At 40.6% G+C, this 18,352-nt stretch overlaps 2 protein-coding genes across 5 annotated transcripts in view; one reads left to right on the top strand and one right to left on the bottom strand.

The window, feature by feature from the left end:
* Positions 1-4,953: 4,953 nt before the first annotated feature.
* Positions 4,954-12,769, bottom strand: si:ch1073-456m8.1 (leucine-rich repeat flightless-interacting protein 2). Of its 2 annotated transcripts, none has more exons than XM_049576292.1 (6): positions 12,526-12,769; positions 12,156-12,230; positions 9,863-9,901; positions 9,456-9,617; positions 9,205-9,288; positions 4,954-8,518 (listed from the first exon to the last, which is right to left on the bottom strand). In XM_049576292.1, the coding sequence occupies exons 1-6, from the start codon at positions 12,622-12,624 to the stop codon at positions 7,997-7,999; spliced, it is 981 nt and encodes a 326-aa protein (XP_049432249.1). In that variant the 5' UTR covers positions 12,625-12,769; the 3' UTR covers positions 4,954-7,996. The 2 variants fall into 2 exon arrangements, with proteins under 2 accessions (XP_049432249.1, XP_049432257.1); XM_049576300.1 differs by having other exon boundaries at positions 9,863-9,898.
* The window catches only part of gdf11 (growth differentiation factor 11), a 39,140-nt gene continuing 32,948 nt past the window's right edge, over positions 12,161-18,352 (top strand). The window contains exons 1-3 of one of the 3 annotated variants that reach the window (XM_049576246.1): positions 12,161-12,258; positions 14,940-15,122; positions 17,715-18,242. In XM_049576246.1, the coding sequence (XP_049432203.1) occupies positions 17,828-18,242 (415 nt within the window). In that variant the 5' untranslated portion in view covers positions 12,161-12,258; positions 14,940-15,122; positions 17,715-17,827. Of the gene's footprint in view, positions 12,259-14,939; positions 15,123-17,169; positions 18,243-18,352 lie in introns of those variants that run through there. The other 2 variants (XM_049576236.1, XM_049576253.1) reach the window with 2 other exon arrangements.

Genomic DNA, 18,352 nt, shown 5'->3' with positions numbered 1-18,352 from the left:
GGAGTGCTCAAATAAGCTGGCCTTTTTCCCAAACGCTACTCTGGTCTCCTGCTCGTGAGGGATTCATTACAATATCGTAACGTGGTTTAGATTTCTAAATAAACATTCACCTCGTCGCTAGATAGACCTACTCCTGAAAAACTCGTGCGCAAGGCTTTTTGTCCCTACGAGGCCACCGTCATTTACCTGACGGGAGGGGTGAGCGAGTGAGCCCTGCAATCTAGAATTTGACCACTGATGTCACTGTTTTCAACCCATTTTACACACTGGCCCTTTAAATCCAAACTCAAAACTTTTTTGCCTTAACTTTAAATTAATTGCTTTCTCTGCCATCACATGATGATGGGTTGGTCTCAGTCTCAATGTATAATTTAAGCCTAGTTGTCCTGCCATCAAGAATAATGTTAACTTTAAACCATTGCTTCTCAACAACCCTTTGTTGGTTGTGTCCCACAAACACTGCTATGTGCCTCTCTGTCTCTTTCTCTGTCTCTGTCTTTCTCTCTCCCTCCCTCCCTCTCTGTTTTTTATATCTCGGGCTTCTCTGTGCTGGACCATGGGCCCTCCTGGGACCTCTTTTTCTCTCCAGGCTGTTGGTGCCTCATTCCAGACGTCTGGATCTACTTTAGTCTCTCGCTGTGCTTGTTCATTCTCCTGTCTATGAGAATGATGTGCTTCAGTTTTGCTTCTTGTGTGTTTCTGTAGCCTGTCCTCTTTTAACCCAACCAGCAGAAAAAAAATGTTGGCACTGTACGTTTCTGTAAGCCACAGATACATTTGCACGTTATTATATAGTGCATACGTTGAAACTTGAAGTTTCAACAGTACTGTGGTTAACATGTGGTTAGGTTTAGGCACAAACCACTTGGTAAGGAAATTATCATAGTTATATTGTCACAATCATGGCTGGAGAACCAGTTGATGTCTTTGTAAAAAACAACCGTTTTTTTAGTTTGATGGTCCTCAACAGTGATCTGCAGCTTTCCAGCTGTAGCGCCATCCACCATCCCCTCCACCTTCCAATGACAAAGTCAGCTCATATACTACCTTACTTTAGAAACGCTGATATTATACATACAGTACAGGCCAAAAGTTTGGACACACCTTCTCATTCAATGCGTTTTCTTTATTTTCATGACTATTTACATTGTAGATTCTCACTGAAGGCATCAAAACTATGAATGAGCACATGTGGAGTTATGTACTTAACAAAAAAAGGTGAAATAACTGAAAACATGTTTTATATTCTAGTTTCTTCAAAATAGCCACCCTTTGCTCTGATTACTGCTTTGCACACTCTTGGCATTCTCTCCATGAGCTTCAAGAGGTAGTCACCTGAAATGGTTTTCCAACAGTCTTGAAGGAGTTCCCAGAGGTGTTTAGCACTTGTTGGCCCCTTTGCCTTCACTCTGCGTTCCAGCTCACCCCAAACCATCTCGATTGGGTTCAGGTCCGGTGACTGTGGAGGCCAGGTCATCTGCCGCAGCACTCCATCACTCTCCTTCTTGGTCAAATAGCCCTTACACAGCCTGGAGGTGTGTTTGGAGTCATTGTCCTGTTGAAAAATAAATGATCGTCCAACTAAACACAAACCGGATGGGATGGCATGTCGCTGCAGGATGCTGTGGTAGCCATGCTGGTTCAGTGTGCCTTCAATTTTGAATAAATCCCCAACAGTGTCACCAGCAAAACACCCCCACACCATCACACCTCCTCCTCCATGCTTCACAGTGGGAACCAGGCATGTGGAATCCATCCGTTCACCTTTTCTGCGTCTCACAGAGACACGGCGGTTGGAACCAAAGATCTCAAATTTGGACTCATCAGGCCAAAGCACAGATTTCCACTGGTCTAATGTCCATTCCTTGTGTTTCTTGGCCCAAACAAATCTCTTCTGCTTGTTGCCTCTCCTTAGCAGTGGTTTCCTAGCAGCTATTTGACCATGAAGGCCTGATTCGTGCAGTCTCCTCTTAACAGTTGTTCTAGAGATGGGTCTGCTGCTAGAACTCTGTGTGGCATTCATCTGGTCTCTGATCTGAGCTGCTGTTAACTTGCGATTTCTGAGGCTGGTGACTCGGATGAACTTATCCTCAGAAGCAGAGGTGACTCTTGGTCTTCCTTTCCTGGATCAGTCCTCATGTGTGCCAGTTTCGTTGTAGCGCTTGATGGTTTTTGCGACTCCACTTGGGGACACATTTAAAGTTTTTGCAATTTTCCGGACTGACCTTCATTTCTTAAAGTAATGATGGCCACTCGTTTTTCTTTAGTTAGCTGATTGGTTCTTGCCATAATATGAATTTTAACAGTTGTCCAATAGGGCTGTCGGCTGTGTATTAACCTGACTTCTGCACAACACAACTGATGGTCCAAACCCCATTGATAAAGCAAGAAATTCCACTAATTAACCCTGATAAGGCACACCTGTGAAGTGGAAACCATTTCAGGTGACTACCTCTTGAAGCTCATCGAGAGAATGCCAAGAGTGTGCAAAGCAGTAATCAGAGCAAAGGGTGGCTATTTTGAAGAAACTAGAATATAAAACATGTTTTCAGTTATTTCACCTTTTTTTGTCAAGTACATAACTCCACATGTGCTCATTCATAGTTTTGATGCCTTCAGTGAGAATCTACAATGTAAATAGTCATAAAAATAAAGAAAACGCATTGAATGAGAAGGTGTGTCCAAACTTTTGGCCTGTACTGTATATTAAAGTACAAATGTATCATATTCCTGGTTTGCAAAAACGTACAGTTTCAACATTTTCTCCTGGGGACTGGGCTGCTTCTTTCCAGGTTACATGGTAAAGAGGTTGTGTGGCTCTGTTTGGTGTTACCTGGAAGCTGCCTGACATCCTCCTTTTTCATATATGTTTACATCTCTATGTCTATTCTGTACATTTGACATGTCTTGCATGTCTGTCTGTCCTGAGCAGTAGGATCCCTCCTCTGTTGCTCTTTCTGAGGTTTCTTCCATTTTTTCCCCACTAAAGGGTTTCTGGTGAAATTTTTCCTTATTTGCTGCAAGTGTCTAAAGACAGATGTGTCATATGGTGTACAGATTGTTAAAGGGCCAGTGTGTAAAATGGGTTGAAAACAGTGACATCAGTGGTCAAATTCTAGATTGCAGGGCTCACTCGCTCACCCCTCCCGTCGGGTAAATGACGGTGGCCTCGTAGGGACAAAAAGCCTTGCGCACGAGTTTTTCAGGAGTAGGTCTATCTAGCGACGAGGTGAATATTTATTTAGAAATCTAAATCATGATACGATATTGTAATGAATCCCTCACGAGCAGGAGACCAGAGTAGCGTTTGGGAAAAAGGCCAGCTTATTTGAGCACTCCAAAAACTCTGGTAACACTCCAGGGGGTAAAAGACTCCGTCCCAAACTGTGACTCTTCTAGCGTAACACACACACTTCATATACACATACTCGTTTACCATACCGAGTGGGGACCCCCTCCCCTCTCTGCTCCACCAACCTCCAGCCCGCACACTGACTGACAACGTAGCCGGTAAACAGAGCTCAGCTGTTTGTTTAGCCTAGCAATATCTCCGGACTATAGTAGCTGCAATGGACGACTTTGAACACGATTTTGAAGAGTTTCTTGTAGCGGACACAGACCCAGAGCCATACCTGTTTGAGCCGGAGCATACAGATGAGGAACTCCATGTGTTTGATGCTGAGCAGGCGAGAAGAGAGGCTGAATGCACAGAATGGGATTTGGTGCTACTGCTACCATTGTTGGGGAGATACATCATCAGGAGGAAAAGCGCCGCAGAGAGTGCATCACAAGGAGTGAAGGTGCGTCTTCTTTTCCTCGCAGATGACGGTTCGGGTTCATTCTCTCCTGTTGCGTGGTCAGTGTGGTGCATTCGCAAACTTTATAACTAAAACAACTTTTCACTACTCTCCATCGACGAACTACTGACACTCTCTGCTGTTTCCTCCTCCTTCTTCCTTCCTCCCGCTGTCTTCATTGGTTCATTTATACATGCGAAACACGTTCTCTGGCTGGCTGGATTGTCCGCTCGGTCTGCCGTACATAGATGGCGGCGAAGGATGGCGACCTTTCTAAAGCAAGGCCCTTGCTATTAATATATATAAAAGCATAATTATAAGGCTACGAAAACCAAACGAATTTTATTTTATAGCAATTATACACTTGTATAAACATATTAATGGGTAGAATATTAAGATTCAGATTCAGATTGACAATAAACCATGCCAAATATTACACACTGGCCCTTTAAGTCCCCTAAGGCAAGTTGTGAGTTGTAACATTGGGCTATATAAATAAAAATAGACTTGACTTGACAATTGAATTTCAGTCCTGATGAAAAGGCTTTAGCTATATGATAAAAGACCGCATTATTAAAAATATATTTTCAGAAAGTGATAACAACAGAACATTAGAGTGAACAATTTTCCAAACTCATCACTATAACAAACATTTATGTAACTTTTAGTAACTCTGATCTCCTGGACACAAAACCAAATGTGAGGATGATCTACTGTGCCATCTGCTGGACAAATACTGTGTCAACATGTCAGGCCAAAACAGCTCAGGGAACAAAATGACACATTTCAAAATGGTTTAAAAGTTACCTCCCATATCTGCAGGGGTACACCGAATGCAGTGCAATTTCTAGTGGATTTCTCTGTTATACTGTATAGGACTTTAGGTTTCACAGGAACAAATTACCAATTGCCATTTTCAGTGTAGTTTATTTTCATCTATTTAGTTACATTTAGTTTCTCTGAAGGCATTGCCAAAACTGTTCTGATGTTTTGCTCCACAATGATGCAAATATATGCCTTTAACAAAAGCATGCTATGGCATTAATTGTAGGAAACTAGACCCGTTTCTTCACCACTGGTTTCATTGGTCACAGTTAAGTTTTAAAAAAATAATAAATATTTTAAATATAAGTAAAAAACAAATGATTAATCAGCATCAGCATTATTTCACTTTTTTTATTTTGATATGTTTGGAACATATTTTGTGTTACAAGTATAAATCTATGTAATTTACTGTTACATCTTAACATGTAATACAAAGCTCAGGACAAGTCAAAAATATCTACCCCATAAAACAGATCACATGAAGAACATATTTTTTGCATTGTTGTGGAAAATGAAACACGAAAAGCACTTTGATAACTTTGTAAGTTGTGGAAATGTCACTGCTTTGAGAAATAAAATGAAGCTTAAATATGATGTTCGATCAGTTAAACATTTGAAGTTAGACTAATGTAACTTGATTGGTTCATTACAACAAACCAAATTATTTGACCTGACAGGAAACCAACAGGAAAATAAAATCAATTGTTGATGACAGCATAAACAACCAATGATTGTGGATGTTCATTTAGAAACGTCTGACCAGCATTGGTTGCAAATGACCTGATTGCTCAAGAACTGACTACAGTGCCACCGCACAGCACTACAGTAACAGTAACGTCCTCCTATCAGCTCATTTTGTGCATAACGGCAGCCAACACGACAGATAATCAAGTATCAGCATGTGAACCAGCATTATGTTGAAATAGGACTGTGTGATGAAAGTGATATAAAAGACAAATGAAACAATACAAACATTAACACGCCGCCATAAACCCACAAAATGATGAGCAGCTCTGTGCAGCTGCTGTTAACATTCTACATATTTCTACATTTTTATTAATGCTTTAATATTGTTCTGCTTTTGTTTTTTTGTGTAACAGAATCAGATATCAAAATTGCCATTTTCATTTAAAAAATGTTAGTGTCACATATGCCCCATCAAACTGGAATTATTTGCAAACTTGAGACCCACCTTAAAAAACAGGAAATGACAGAATGATACTTTATATATGCAAAAAAAGTAAAATTAAAATCCCTTCAAAACACCAATTGTCGCAGTAAATACCTTAGATCAAAGTATTATGTAATATATGTGTACTGCGTGCAAAAGTACTGATAAATGACATAGATCAAGTCATGTGCGATTTGGAAATACATTCTTAGATGCTCATGCAAACTATCACAAATGAGGTGAAAGGGTCGATTCTTGCCTCAAGCATAAAAGAAATGTACCATTGTAAAAACGAACATTAAAAAATTGCAATTAAATATAAAGTGTTTACAGCAATCAAAGACATCCAAAGAGACTCATTTCAGCAAGTTTCACTGCAATTGTGCATACAGTATTACCATGCAGGCAGAGAGAATACAGCCTGCAGCAGGTCAGCTGATTACTTCTCACTGACGTGTTTGGTTGTGAAAAGACAGTTCACCCCAAAATATAAAATACATATTTCTCCTCTTGCCTGTGGCACTGTTTATCAGTATAGATTGTTTTAGTGTTGTGAGCAGTTTCAACTAGGAGCTAAACCCGCCAGCTATTATCACCATGAAGGAAGCGTGCATCTACCCATGGACGCCTCTTGTTCCTGTGACATCACAAGGTGTAAACATCAATGCCATTACGTTAGCTAGCTCAGTGGTGCTAGGTGAGCTGGCAGTAGATGCATGTTTTAGTTCCTACATGAAACTGCTCACAACAAGGTCTGTGGATTATCTTGAGTGAGAAGGTCACGATTCCTGGAAAGAGACATTGCTGTTGAGTGTTTCAAATTTTTTGGCACTTTGAGCACCACAAGCAAAGTGACATTTATTCTATTATATGTGAGGGAAGGTCTCTACAATATCTCCAACACTCAGCAACTCACACCAAAACAATCTAGACTGATAAATAGGACTACAGGTCGGAGAAAGAATGTGTATTTTTAATTTTTGGTTAAACTGTCCTTTTAAGGGAATGTTGCTTCTAATGTAATCGAATAAATTTATTCCACAATACAAGAACTTTAAAAAGTGCAAATGCAGCCAAATCAATTTCCCTAAATTCAACATAAAAACAGGAAAAGGGACAGATATGAAAGATAAAAAAATACAATTTGTAAAGATCAGCAAGGCAGCAAATAGATGGCATTTTCCCTTACTTCAAAAATCTGTTTTCCATAGCCTTTTGGACGACTGCCTTTGTCTTATCTTAGCTTCCAAAGATCAGTGTCAAACACATCCTACACCTTCTGTACAGTGAGCTCTACAGCTGAAGACAGCCACATCAAATATCTTTAAATCAGTTAACAGCTGGGAGTGTCTGAAATGTTCAGACTGCCTCTGTAAATTCCAGACACTTTAACATGACTGGAGCCAAAACATCAAAAGTCCAGATACTGATGGAGCTCACTGTGTTTTGTCTACAGGTATATCCCAATGTGTGTCCTCGCAGCTGTTAGTACACAAACAAACCTTATCAAAAGATTAAAAGAGGTAAACGGTCAAAGCAGCATGGACTATTTCCATGTCTATCCACAGATATATTTTTTTTAAAGAAGTTAAGACAGATATTAAAAAGAAATTATTGGCAAATAGTATTAAGTAGTCATTAGTGGAATTCAGGCTGGTAAACCACCTGGATCCTGAGTTTTTTTGTTGTGAATTTAAAACTGAAACTTACAATTCTTACAGTGTATTACAACTAGAGCTGCAACTAACCATTATTTTATTTATCAATTTAAGCTACAGATTAATCGTTACTTTATAAAATGTCAAAAATAGTGAAAAATTATCATTACAATTTCCCAGAGCCTAAAGTGACGTCTTCAAATTCGCACCAGCGGCTTAAATCCCAAATATATTTCTTTGACTATATATTTATGACAAAGAAAAGCAGCAAATCCTCACATTTAAGAAGCTTAAACCAGCGATCGTTTGGCATGTTTTTGACACATCACTAAAACGATGAATCGATTGTCAATATAGTCGCAGATTCATTTCTTTCAACTGACTACTTGTTGGAGCTCTAGTTACAACTCTGAATGTTACCGTTGGCCTCAAAGTTTTTTAAGAACATAAATATCAGATGTAGGTAAACTTAAGATCAAAGAGCTCTTGAATTACACCAAATGATCAATGATCAATAATGTCTGACCTTTTGCCCAGTAAACAGATTAAGACACGACACAAGCTTCAGGGTTTTTGGGGTCTTGGGTCTCCCCGTGATTGATCGGGCAGTCGTTAGAAGTCGTCTCCGAATCATCAGGCAGCTCCAAAGCATCCGCTTCATCTGGGAACATCCTTTCTTGCTCTGGAGTCTCAGCAGATGCATCCTCGTAGGCACTTATGCTGTCTGAGTCGTCTGGTCCATCCTGGACGCCGTTTTCGAAAGGCCTCTGCAGGACCCCGTCTTCACAGAATGGGCTGTCTATTGCGAGAGAGGGCACGTGGCTCAAGGGCCGATTGACCATCTTCCGCAGCTTCGTCATGACGCTTCCTTCATCCTCTGCCCCTTCACTCTGTCCCTCTTCCTCTGACGCTCTGCCTCTGCTTTCACTGCTCTGGGGGTCACACAGCAAGGAGTCTTTCATTGGTCCCTCTGCATCATTTTTCATTTGGTTTCCTTGACCTTGTCTCGTTCCCTTGTCCCCATTTCCATGTGTGTTTGCTGGAGCAGATGGTTCCTTGTTCCTCTCCTACAAAGAGAAAATTATCTGTAGGTAAATTATGTGTCCTTAAAAACATGGTTGCATTTGCTATTTTGTCATTATCAGTTGTATAAAATTCGCAATGGGTGGTTTTGCTTTCACCTTGTGAGTCTTAGTGTGTCATTGATGTACAGTGTGGTCCTGGTGGCTCCTACTGAGCTTGAACCAACACAGAAGCCATTTTTGTGTGTGTGTTTCAGTCTGTCTGTCTGTCTGTCTGTCTGTCAAGATGCAGTCACAAAACTTTTCAGGTGTCTAAGGCTGGTTAGAAGTTAGGAAGGAGCCATTGCTTTGGGGATAAGCCATCGTATTAACTTCTCATTTCAAGGTAAGTATCACTCATTTATGCTAAAATTACTCAGTGTGTGACTTTTTCCTCTCAGTTCCTGTAAACAGACACGATGAGGAACTGAGTAACATTAAAGTGCATGGGGTACTGCCATAGCTAGTGATACAGTTACTAATTAGTATAAATCAGGAGAGAATGTCACAAGTAACTTAGATATCCAGGATAAACAAAACATGCACCATCTCCAGTGTTCACATTGAATATGAAGTGATCGTGCTCTTGACAAACTGTTACATAACAGGTTCCACAAGACTCTACATCATCATACATTAATTCAAAAAGCTTGCATCTCACTATTGTGGTGTAACATTAACCGTCACATTACCTCTCTTAATCTCTCCACCTCTTGCATCAGAGAGTGGACCATGATCTCCAGTTTCTTCTTGGCCTCCCTCTCTCGTTCCAACTCCTACAAACAGAGGAAAACAGTTTGTCAGTGTAACACTTTGTCACAACGAGGAAGGACAAGAAACTTCTCATTAGAGAGGATGAAGACTAAAGACGTGCTATGTTGATGAAGTAAAGTGTTTAAGTGAATTTAAATGGTGTTTTAGTGTTGGTGAGGCCTCAACGTACCATACTAGCATGTCCAGCTTCCCTCTGGGCCTCGGCCAGCAGCTCCTCGACACCCTCCAGCGTGTCCTGCAGGACGTCCACCTGGAACAACAGAGCCTCTCGCTCGACCTCCAGCCCACGCAGCTCCTGCACCACCTCGTCATAGCTGGCCTGCAGCTCCAGCTACATCACAAACACAATTACAAATCAGTGTGGGCAACTTTAGAGGAGCGCATGCCAGTCAGTGGGTGGGCAAGTGTTTAGAAAGCTCTCAGAGGCATCAGTGGGAGGCCTCATCTGGAGGCACAACGATCCCTCCATATGCATGGGAATATAAATCACTGCAGTGATCTATTAGATCTGACAGAGCGGTGAAGACTTTACATATTAATAATAGTCATAAATATGGTAACAGTAGAAAAACTCACCATTTCGGGGAGTCCCATAAGGAGGTCCTGGTCAGACTGCTGGAAGCAGAAAAAATTGTTCATTTCTTGATAATGGTTGGGTATTTTTAACTCACTTAAATTAGGCAAGCACGTTCTAAAAGACCAAATGGGATGTTTTTTTTTATCAACTCCTCTTGTTCATACAAAACAATTATGACAAACCATAACATTAAACATAACCATTAAGTTAACTCACAAATTAAATCATTGTATATAAAAGAACAAAGTGTTGCAGGACTGTAATCCTGGTTTGTATCAGAGCCATAAGAAAAAGCAATGTTTTGTGACATATAATTAAAGATTAATGAATAATTTGTGCTGCTTCAAATTGAATGAATGACAGACGAATGCAATTTAATTGCTTCAATTTCAGGGTCCTAGCATTGTGCATGCTGGCTCACTGTCATGACTTATTAAGACACTTCAAAATAGCAGAGTCATTGTTAATGGTATTAGTAACACCAGTGCTTTTCCTCTCATAACTGTCTGCTGTGAAAATGGCCCCAGAGAAAGACAGTTTTTTGTTGGAGACTTAAAGGAAAATGGAGCTTTTTAATCTGTAACCTTTTCTTTTTCATTGTAAACCTTTAAAATAGGGTGTTGCACCAAATTCTGTGAACCAATTAGGATCTCCAACTAATATACTTTGTTATAATAACAGCTGTTATTATAGTGCCTCTGCGGTTAGTTCTTTCTCTAAAGTCACAGAGTCTAACAAGTCATGGACTTTGGTTCACCAAAATCGCAGCTATCAAAATTTGGGACCTTATCTAAATACTGTACTGCACCATGTTTGATAACAGCTCTCAAAACACAGCATGTGATTAGGTAAGATTAAAAGCATTTGCAGTGGCAATATAGCTGACATTTCTAATCCAGTCATGACATGTGACAGATCACGGAACGTGTGCAACATGAAGACTTGATGTGTTTTTAACATCAGTAATGGTGAATTTACCCCCCCCCCAAAAAAAGGATTGCCAAACAAGAGACAGCATTATATTTTCAAATAAATCAATTTCAAAAAAATCAATTGTCAAGCTTCAGATCCAACTCCATGATGAGAACACAGTTTGTCCCAACCAGCTGACTGAATGCAAGTTTTGATTTTCTGTAAAGAGACATTTAAAATCAGCCTTTGTGACATGAGACACCAAATAGATATAAAGGCATATCTAAGGCTTAGCTAAAGTTGATGTCTCTTAAGTACAGAAGATTCTGATCCTTTACTTGTTTAAAAATACAATACAACAATTTAAAAACAGCACTCTGTAGCTGGATGAGGTGGAGCTGTCGTCTAGTTTAGATAGTTCAGATAAATGTGAGGGGCTGTGACATGATTAAATGGATCAAAAAAGAAGAATAAGAAATGACAGTGTTATGATTAACACATTTGTATTAATTACAGGGCGGCACGGTGGTGTGGTGGTTAGTACTGTCGCCTCACAGCAAGAGGGTTGCCCGTTCGATCCCGGGCGTGGGAGCCCTTCTGTGCAGAGTTTGCATGTTCTCCCCGTGTCAGCGTGGGTTCTCTCCAGGCACTCCGGCTTCCTCCCACAGTCCAAAGACATGCAGATTGGGGACTAGGTTAACTGGTGACTCTAAATTGTCCGTATGTGTGAATGGTTGTTTGTCTCTATGTGTCAGGCCTGCGATAGTCTGGCGACCTGTCTAGGGTCAGCTAGGATAGGCTCCAGCCCCCCCGCGACCCTCAAGAGGATGAAGCGGTTAGAAAATTACGATTTCTTTCTTGCTTTTTTTTTTATCTTTGCTTTTTGTGAAATATTGCGTAATTTGATCTCTTTGGCTTCAAACAGCTGTTCAATAACTATCTGATATAAAATCACATTTTGGTGAACTGCTTACAACTAGGATATCTAAACCATGACATTGCTTTTCTGTAAGAGGTCACATGTCAAAAAGAGGAATCACTGCCTAAAGATCTAACAGCGTGTTGAAATTCATAAGCTAGTATGGTATGTTTTCTATATGTAAAACAATACTCTGACTTTAGCTGTATGTTGATTATAGTGGAGTAAAGAGCACAGTATTTCAAACACAAGTAACACAAGGACCTGCAACGTCACTTGAGTAAATAGTTACTTTCCACTGACGTTACTGCTTAGGTATTATCATTACATGGCAGTGATAAAGACACAGGTAAAGTGGAGACATTCAGGACCGTGGGAATCTTTGGTTATCTACAGATCAATACAGGTGTTTTGATTTCTCTGTCCCCTCCTGGCTCTTGTTTGTGTTATCAGGCTCCTACCTGACTCTCACTCGTCCTCTTCAGGGTGCCTGCTCGGCTGTCGCTTCGTGTCAGACGCCTGGTTGAACTCTCTGTCTGTAAAGAAGACACAACCACACCTCAGGTGAGTTAAACAGCCTAGCAACACATGTAGTCAGTAACAAACAAGCTAACGGTGGCTAATGAGGAAGTGAACTGAAGCTACAGGCCGATATAAACGAGTCTGTAGAGCCGTTAGTCAGTCTTAAACGGTTACTAAAATGGCGGAGATTCATACCGACTATCTTGATAACGTTAAATGTTTAAAAAAAAAGTGTAAATAATGAGCGGTAAAAGAACCTTAGCGTTAGCTTTAGACAGTGAGTAATGACGGCGTGATTCCTGCGCTCACCTCCTTTATAATGCTGCGGAGAGACTCATCCTCGCTCATGCCCCGTGATAACGTCCGCTTCTTTGGCGAACCACTGCTGTCCAGCGTGACTGAGTGCATTTTTTTAATAGGTTATATTAAGTTTTCCTTTATGTAAGAGACACCTCCGAGCTCTCAGCTGGGTGAAGAGGAGTTTTGTGTTTTTGTTTCCTACGCAGAAACAGCTGTAAGTGAACTGCCGACGCCCAGGCCGTGATCTACGGAGAGCCACGGGGTACAAACTGTCTTTAACACCGCCCTCACTCCGCCCACACAGTCACACAGGAGTCAAAAGATCAGCCTCTGGCCTGGATCTATACATCCCGTGGCCTCTCACAGTAGAGACCAGTCCATGTTGAAACGTTTTGGGCATTTAAATAGTAAAGTGTTTCAAAGTTCATGGCGCGTGTCAGGTCCTGAAACTCATCTATGACAACAAGGTGTACCAGCTGTTTTCAGGTAAGCTCGATGGTTCATGTGCATTTTGTGAAAATGTGAGGTGGGCCTACATGAGGGAAGGTTGGGGGAAACGGTACACTGAAAAGGCAGACATCACACTTAATTAACGAACAGTATAGAAATACATTAAAATCTTAGTCTCTGCCAGTGATGCTCCATGCAAACCCCATGCAAAAGCAGTGTCGTTATCACCATCATCATCATCATCATCATCACAATCACAAAAGCACATAGTCAAGCACTATCCAAACCCACAACCTTTTTTTTTCCAAAATCCAGAAGACACCATAGACGGAAGATGACATAAGATAAGATGAGATAAGATTGTTTTGCAGCAGGTGCAGTACAGGGAGAAAGAGTGCAAATATAAAACATAACATAAGGCCTATGTTATCTTCTATATTTGCACTATTTCCTCCTGTACTGTACCTTATTGATATTTTATGTCATAGGCTGTAAATCTAACTACTACTACTACTATAAACGGAGCCTGGGTTTGGTTGAAGGTGGCAGTGCTGTTCTGTTTGGGCTGAGATCACTGTCTAGCCTCCTGGAGGTGTCATTGTTGTGAGGGCTCGTCTTGGGGAGGTAGACTGTACAGCCTAACCCGGCGGGGGAGTGTGATAGCCTAACAAGGCTTCCCTCCCTGGGTCTACCTCCTCTGTGGTAATATAGGTAAGGTAAAGGAGGTTGTTCGGTTAGTGTGGGGAGCAGTGAGACCTGGCATTAGGGGAGTGTCTCTGGGACGCCAGAGATCACTGTCTAGCCTCCTGGAGGTGTCGTGGGACCAACTAGACGAAACACCGGTGAAAGGAGGTTCCCACCCGATGACCCCAAAGACATGTTAGTTATCACTGCTCATTGGTCTGTATAGTTAAGCCTTGCCATAATAGTTTGTCGTAGGGCTTAGGAGGTTATTCACTGAGTGCTGATCCCTTCTTATTTATTTATTTATTTACTTATTTATTTATTTTTTTTTTTTAGAGCACAAACTTCTTGTGTTTATTTGAATGTATAAGGTGCAAAATACGTGGGAATTAGGGGGAAATGTCTATACAATATGCACATTACTTTTAAAATGTCCTTGTTTGATGTAATGATTAAAACATAGAGTACAAATTAGACCTAGAACTGGATGGAACATGCAGATACAAAATGTACAGGCTGTGTGATACTGTAACTTTTTGAACTTCTAAGCATGAATTCATTAAGCAATGATATTTGAAAGCACCAATTATTTAACTCAGGGCATTCCATAAGTGAGGATTAAGTGTAAAGCTTTCAGGGGCCACTTCTATAGGTGGGCCTGACTCCATTGTCAACATACACAAAACAGAACTATTTAGAACTTCCTGAAACATTGTATAATAATTGCTCCACAATGTACATTGTCTCTACATCCTTCTTTATTTCAATGGGGTAATATAAAGTTTTGCGTGATTGTGTAGTCAGATCAGATAACACAGTTCTCAATTCACCCCTCAGCCTTACTTTACATTCACATCTCTTATGAATGAGTCTATCAAATTTCACTTTGCCGACTTTATTCATTAATATATTATTACTATAACTGATTTATGACCACTGGCTCATTGACCTTTTATCCCAGCAGATATTTTGGCCTGTCATAAAAGCACAAGTGTTACTAATGGCTCTTTTTGTATGTTAGGTAAGACATGACAGTGGTACAGTGAGCCAGCATCTATAATATCAGGACCCTGAAACCAAAGTAGCTAAATGGAATTAAGCCATTGTTAATTATTATTTACAGCTGTTCTTTATTGTGATATTATATGTCAAAATGTCTTCAGTGGAATAAACCTATAATGAGGTGGTTCATTGTGAATACACAGACTTGAGATATGTCTGACTGATTGAGTTTATTCATATGAAGGAGCGCACATTAACTACTTTATGTGTCTCTTCTTGTTCCACAGTATCATCATCACACTCTCAATTTCTTGGTTATGATGGTGGACAAAAGCTCAGCAGAAGGTTGAACTGACAAGCTGAAAAAGTCCAGCAGCTCCTGAAGCCTGAGGACTCAAAATGAAGCCTCCTTTCTGGGAAGCAGGTCTTGGTGCTACAGACTTGAGAACTGATGTGCAGATGAGATTTTGGTGAGTTTTTGGTCCCATATTCATATATATCTATAAGCACATGTAAACAACAGTTTTTGCAGCAAACATACAGTATTTGATGCTAAGCATGTACAGTACAGTGCAAGTCAAGACTAAGCTGGTAACATTTCTTTTCATCTAAAGTCATCAATTTAATACAAAAAATATTAACACCTAAAACTATTTTCATGGTAAGGACCAAAAGGAAAAGGAACAAACCCAAAGACAGTCAGAACTGACAGCCCCTGGATTTTCTGCTTGCAGCTCTCTTACAAATGCCATTTTCTGTCCCCTAAATGTGTAGCATAAAGCAATAGTTCAGCATTTTGTGAAATAAACATGTTCACTTTCTTGCTAAGAGTTATATAAGAAGACTGATGCCACAGTTTAGCAATACATCAGTGAAGACATACTCTGTTACAAGTACAAGTTAAGTCAACAAAGTCTATATTTTGGTGAAATTGCAATTTTTTTAAAGTATATAAGAAAGTCCACATTTGTAATACATCAGTGGCAACTAAAGTTATCAAATAAATGTAGGGGAGTAATAAGTACAATGTTTGCCTCTGAATTGTAGTGGATTAGGAGCATAAAGTAGCATACTTAAGTAAAGTACAGACTGTACTTGAGTACAGTGCTAGAGTAAATCTACATGGTTATTTTCCACTACTGCTGAGGTTCAGGTTAGGTGCATTACATGGAAGTTTTGTTATTCTAAATTGAGCTGTTGTGTTGGTGAGTGAATGCTGTGCTGTAAAAATGTAATATTGATGATTTACATGAAATTTCATAAAAATCTACGAACACACTAAACAGGGACATGCAGCTATCCCTTGAGGACTCTCTGGTTTATGGTTTCAATCAGTTTCATTTAGATAAGGCAGATCGTTTCTGAAGATGTTTCAGGTCAGCAGTGTAGTGTTATTTAATTTAATGTTCATTCATGGAAAGAAGCTTCCAGTGTAAGACACTGTTTGCACACAAGAGAATTAAAGAAGGAAATGTGAGCAAACAGCAGCAAAATGTTTCCCATATATTAATGTCTTGGAAGCTCCACCGAAGAACATTAAGAGACAACTGGATTCATTTATGGAGCACTAATGCTTGATCCTCACTAACCTCTAGTCCTACCAGTATTTTAAAAAAAATACTGCTGTATTCCCAAACTAAATGAGCTCATGACTAAAGGGCCCTGTTTTACAACGAAGTACCACAATTTGGACACATCAAGCAATGAAAGAGGCATCACACATGAAAACTATTCCTGGAAGCAGATCTGCTCTGCAGCTGCAGCTGTGTTTTCCTCCAGCAGATGACACTAGTGGGTCAGTGATGGTTCACTAAGAGACTCATTGCTATGTGAAGTACAATTTGTACATAAATAAATCAGGTCCAGAAATATCACAACTTTTATTGAGCAGATGTGCAGTCATGAGTACAGCATCTCTCCATGATTTGTAGCTGGACTACATTTTGATCAAATACTGTGATATTTTGAAACACTGTGGGTTTATGGGTAAATGTGACACACAAACGACTTGAAATTCTACAAACTACAGTAATCCATAAGGAAGCCAGAAAAAAATTTGTTACATTTTTATTAGGGTCATAGCTGATTAGTGCAAATTCAATTCAAAGTAGGCTCATATAGATTCTAAAGTCTCTGCAGACCTGCTGCTACTGCAGGGCTTCAATCAGTATATTAATACAGGCTAATAAACATAAACCTTACATTATTATCATAACCTTTCAGAACCTCATTTGTGCATTTTAGAGCCCGTGTTATGAAATATAAAGTCCAGTTGTTACTCTAGTGGTTCACAAAGATACTTTGACGCTCACTTTGGAGAGCCCTGCATCGAACAAGCTCGTGCAACTTAAATAAAAAACTAAATAATCTGCATTAAAACACCTGGTAGGTCCTTAAAACGATTTCTCATCAGTGGGTTCTTATTAAAATGCACTTAGATGTGTGTGATTAAGGAGATGATGTGGAGAATTCGGGAGGAATCCATGAGGCTTTTCTTTAATTCATTTTTACACCATAATAAACCATTTAGGCTCCAACAACAGGCGCAATGAGCCATAGTTTATGTCATCATCATAATAACCTAATTGGGCAATATCTCTAATGTGAGACATTGTGTGTGCACTGTAAAAACATTTATACTCCCATAACAGTGCGTGCACCCTCCCTTCGCTCTGTCCCTCTTGACTTGGTGACAGACCTAAAAGCCTTTTGTTGCAATCTTAGCCAATGGAGACGGATTACGACACCGGGCAGCTGAGATATATAAAGAGCCCCTTTTTGACCGCACTTGCACATTTTTCAGTGACACTTCTGAACACTCACACACCTCCATGGACTAAATTGTACAGAAGAACCCCAAAACAACCATTATAGTACACGTGAGCGGGCTATGCATTCATCAGACAGATAATTTGTTCACTTTCAATCAAAGCAGCCTGCACCGAGACACACTGGAACGTACTTTTTTTTTTATTTATTGCAAAATCTCCTGCAAAAAAGCAGCAACTTCGGAGTGATCGTATTGGATTAGATGCATGTCACTGATTCCCTGCCTTTTGTAGGATAAGGCAAGGAGCGACGCACACCCGGCAGAGGGGATATAACGGAATAAAGCGAGTGAAAAGACAAGCAAAAGAAAGAAAAAAGTTGCATTGCCTGGTGTCCACGCATCGTCATGCCGAGGTACAACTTCTTACTGTGCTTGATGGTGCTCATCTCCCTGGGACAGTCGGGGAGCGATGAACCCAATCTGCTGCTGCCTTCTGCCAGCGAGACGCCTACGGATGCCGGACTGTCCCTGCTGGACGAGGACGCCGGTTCTCACGAGTGCTCCGCCTGCGTTTGGAGGGAGCAGAGCAAAGTGCTGAGACTAGAGACCATCAAGTCCCAGATCCTGAGCAAGCTGCGCCTGAAGCAGGCGCCCAACATCAGCCGGGAGGTGGTCAATCAGCTGCTGCCCAAGGCGCCTCCGCTCCAGCAGCTCCTGGACCACCACGACTTCCAGGGAGACGCGTCGTCCCAGGATGAGTTTATGGAGGAGGATGAGTACCACGCCACCACGGAGTCCGTGATCACCATGGCCTCTGAGCGTGAGTAATAGTTTACAACCCAACAATATTGTCTCCAAATGCGTCATGCGCGTAATTGCGGAGCAGATAGGCTCAAGTGACTCAGGCCTGCTGCGTGGACAGTGGAGCCG

The sequence above is a fragment of the Epinephelus fuscoguttatus genome, linkage group LG1, assembly GCF_011397635.1.
Source record: "Epinephelus fuscoguttatus linkage group LG1, E.fuscoguttatus.final_Chr_v1".
Classification (NCBI taxonomy): Eukaryota; Metazoa; Chordata; class Actinopteri; order Perciformes; family Serranidae; genus Epinephelus; species Epinephelus fuscoguttatus.
The sequence above is the reverse complement of the archived record's forward strand: the minus strand, read 5'-3'. Positions and strand labels throughout refer to the sequence as shown.

Bases quoted from the DNA above. Each gene is read 5' to 3' on its own strand.
- si:ch1073-456m8.1 (XM_049576292.1), bottom strand. From the start codon at position 12,624: ATGCACTCAGTCACGCTGGACAGCAGTGGTTCGCCAAAGAAGCGGACG. The intron at 9,289-9,455 runs GTACGTTGAGGC...CTCTGTTTGTAG, and splicing joins AAGCTGGACATGCTAGTATG to GAGTTGGAACGAGAGAGGGA. The intron at 8,519-9,204 runs GTAATGTGACGG...TTCTCTTTGTAG, and splicing joins AGGTGGAGAGATTAAGAGAG to GAGAGGAACAAGGAACCATC.